Source organism: Orbicella faveolata, unplaced genomic scaffold (assembly GCF_042242905.1).
Source record: "Orbicella faveolata isolate gen_17 unplaced genomic scaffold, um_ofav_v1 contig_46, whole genome shotgun sequence".
Classification (NCBI taxonomy): Eukaryota; Metazoa; Cnidaria; class Anthozoa; order Scleractinia; family Merulinidae; genus Orbicella; species Orbicella faveolata.
Window position 1 is genome coordinate 6,436,082 of NW_028301576.1, and position 2,982 is coordinate 6,439,063.

Below are 2,982 nucleotides of genomic sequence, written 5' to 3' on the forward strand. Positions count from 1 at the left end.
TCAATCCAACAAATCACAACATTGTTCTCCGCAACATGTTGCGCGCGCTTGGCCACCCTCTTGAGACCTCTTCAGATATATTACGAACTGATCGCTCATACTTGACAAAAACACCAAACACGTCGCAACAGGGTGGCCAAACGCACACAACATGTTCAGAGGAGGTAGCAGGGAGCAAGATGACCCTTTTTCCCTCCTTGCTCCTCCCCAGAGGAGGTAGCAGGGAGCAAGATGACCCTTTTTCCCCCCTTGCTCCTCCCCAGAGGAGGTAGCAGGGAGCAAGATGACCCTTTTTCCCCCCTTGCTCCTCCCCAGAGGAGGTAGCAGGGAGCAAGATGACCCTTTTTCCCCCCTTGCTCCTCCCCAGAGGAGGTAGCAGGGAGCAAGATGACCCTTTTTCCCCCCTTGCTCCTCCCCAGAGGAGGTAGCAGGGAGCAAGATGACCCTTTTTCCCCCCTTGCTCCTCCCCAGAGGAGGTAGCAGGGAGCAAGATGACCCTTTTTTCCCCCTTGCTCCTCCCCAGAGGAGGTAGCAGGGAGCAAGATGACCCTTTTTTCCCCCTTGCTCCTCCCCAGAGGAGGTAGCAGGGAGCAAGATGACCCTTTTTTCCCCCTTGCTCCTCCCCAGAGGAGGTAGCAGGGAGCAAGATGACCCTTTTTCCCCCCTTGCTCCTCCCCAGAGGAGGTAGCAGGGAGCAAGATGACCCTTTTTCCCCCCTTGCTCCTCCCCAGAGGAGGTAGCAGGGAGCAAGATGACCCTTTTTCCCCCCTTGCTCCTCCCCAGAGGAGGTAGCAGGGAGCAAGATGACCCTTTTTCCCCCCTTGCTCCTCCCCAGAGGAGGTAGCAGGGAGCAAGATGACCCTTTTTCCCCCCTTGCTCCTCCCCAGAGGAGGTAGCAGGGAGCAAGATGACCCTTTTTCCCCCCTTGCTCCTCCCCAGAGGAGGTAGCAGGGAGCAAGATGACCCTTTTTCCCCCCTTGCTCCTCCCCAGAGGAGGTAGCAGGGAGCAAGATGACCCTTTTTCCCCCCTTGCTCCTCCCCAGAGGAGGTAGCAGGGAGCAAGATGACCCTTTTTCCCCCCTTGCTCCTCCCCAGAGGAGGTAGCAGGGAGCAAGATGACCCTTTTTCCCCCCTTGCTCCTCCCCAGAGGAGGTAGCAGGGAGCAAGATGACCCTTTTTCCCCCCTTGCTCCTCCCCAGAGGAGGTAGCAGGGAGCAAGATGACCCTTTTTCCCCCCTTGCTCCTCCCCAGAGGAGGTAGCAGGGAGCAAGATGACCCTTTTTCCCCCCTTGCTCCTCCCCAGAGGAGGTAGCAGGGAGCAAGATGACCCTTTTTCCCCCCTTGCTCCTCCCCAGAGGAGGTAGCAGGGAGCAAGATGACCCTTTTTCCCCCCTTGCTCCTCCCCAGAGGAGGTAGCAGGGAGCAAGATGACCCTTTTTCCCTCCTTGCTCCTCCCCAGAGGAGGTAGCAGGGAGCAAGATGACCCTTTTTCCCTCCTTGCTCCTCCCCAGAGGAGGTAGCAGGGAGCAAGATGACCCTTTTTCCCTCCTTGCTCCTCCCCAGAGGAGGTAGCAGGGAGCAAGATGACCCTTTTTCCCTCCTTGCTCCTCCCCAGAGGAGGTAGCAGGGAGCAAGATGACCCTTTTTCCCTCCTTGCTCCTCCCCAGAGGAGGTAGCAGGGAGCAAGATGACCCTTTTTCCCTCCTTGCTCCTCCCCAGAGGAGGTAGCAGGGAGCAAGATGACCCTTTTTCCCTCCTTGCTCCTCCCCAGAGGAGGTAGCAGGGAGCAAGATGACCCTTTTTCCCTCCTTGCTCCTCCCCAGAGGAGGTAGCAGGGAGCAAGATGACCCTTTTTCCCTCCTTGCTCCTCCCCAGAGGAGGTAGCAGGGAGCAAGATGACCCTTTTTCCCTCCTTGCTCCTCCCCAGAGGAGGTAGCAGGGAGCAAGATGACTCTTTTTCCCTCCTTGCTCCTCCCCAGAGGAGGTAGCAGGGAGCAAGATGACTCTTTTTCCCTCCTTGCTCCTCCCCAGAGGAGGTAGCAGGGAGCAAGATGACTCTTTTTCCCTCCTTGCTCCTCCCCAGAGGAGGTAGCAGGGAGCAAGATGACTCTTTTTCCCTCCTTGCTCCTCCCCAGAGGAGGTAGCAGGGAGCAAGATGACTCTTCCCATCGTTAATTTATTCATATATTCAATTTAGGTGATGACTCTTGAAATCGTAAAAACAAGGTGGAAATGTTTTTATTAATAACAGTGGTTATCCTTTACCTTGCTTGGAAGGAGAATTACTTTGCATTTAAATTTAGTTGAATCCGAGATACACTTTCTCTTCCCAAAGCGGAGCGCAATGCCTTTAGAAAATCGTCAGTGAGAGATACCCCTACACGATATTTTGGGCACATTGGTTTATCTTTTGGCCAAAATTCCCCGCTATCTTACCGGGGAATACTGTTTGAAGAGCATAATTTCTGTTCCTCAAACCTCCACTCCACTGAATGAAACAATCGCGCGTGAGGAATAAATTTTTTCTATAATCCTCTACTTTCCTAGGAAGGAGATTTGGAGGGAAGTGTATGTCTTAACCATAACCTCTTAATCTTTTCTTTAAAAGTCAAAAGTGGTTACATTTTCAGTAAACCTTCCTCCCAAAGTAATTTTCTTTAAGATGGTCAAGGTTTAGGAAATGGCTGAAAGACTAGACTGCTTATTTATGCCCATAGTGTCGACACAGTGTAGTTTAGTCTTACCGCTACTTCTTAACCCCTAACCCTCTCAGAGAAAAGTACTTTGGGAGGAAGTCTACCTCATACTACAACCCCTTTTTGAACTTTAAAGGACGAGTGGAAGATTATGGATGAGAGTTAAACTTCCTCTCCAAATATTCTCTCTAGGAAAGTAAAGGATTATGGACGAAGTTTAATCCTCCTTCGCGATTGTTTCAATCAGGGGAGTGGGGGTTTTGGGGGACAGGAATTAGGACTCTTT

At 52.3% G+C, this 2,982-nt stretch overlaps 1 protein-coding gene across 1 annotated transcript; it reads right to left on the reverse strand.

Annotated features, from left to right (window-relative positions):
• LOC149098147 (uncharacterized) lies at positions 1-2,169 on the reverse strand. Its single transcript, XM_089276646.1, has one exon. It carries the CDS (start codon positions 2,167-2,169, stop codon positions 1-3), a length of 2,169 nt encoding a protein of 722 aa, XP_089132772.1.
• Between the last annotated feature and the right edge of the window lie 813 nt (positions 2,170-2,982).

Bases quoted from the DNA above. Each gene is read 5' to 3' on its own strand.
- LOC149098147 (XM_089276646.1), bottom strand. From the start codon at position 2,169: ATGGGAAGAGTCATCTTGCTCCCTGCTACCTCCTCTGGGGAGGAGCAA.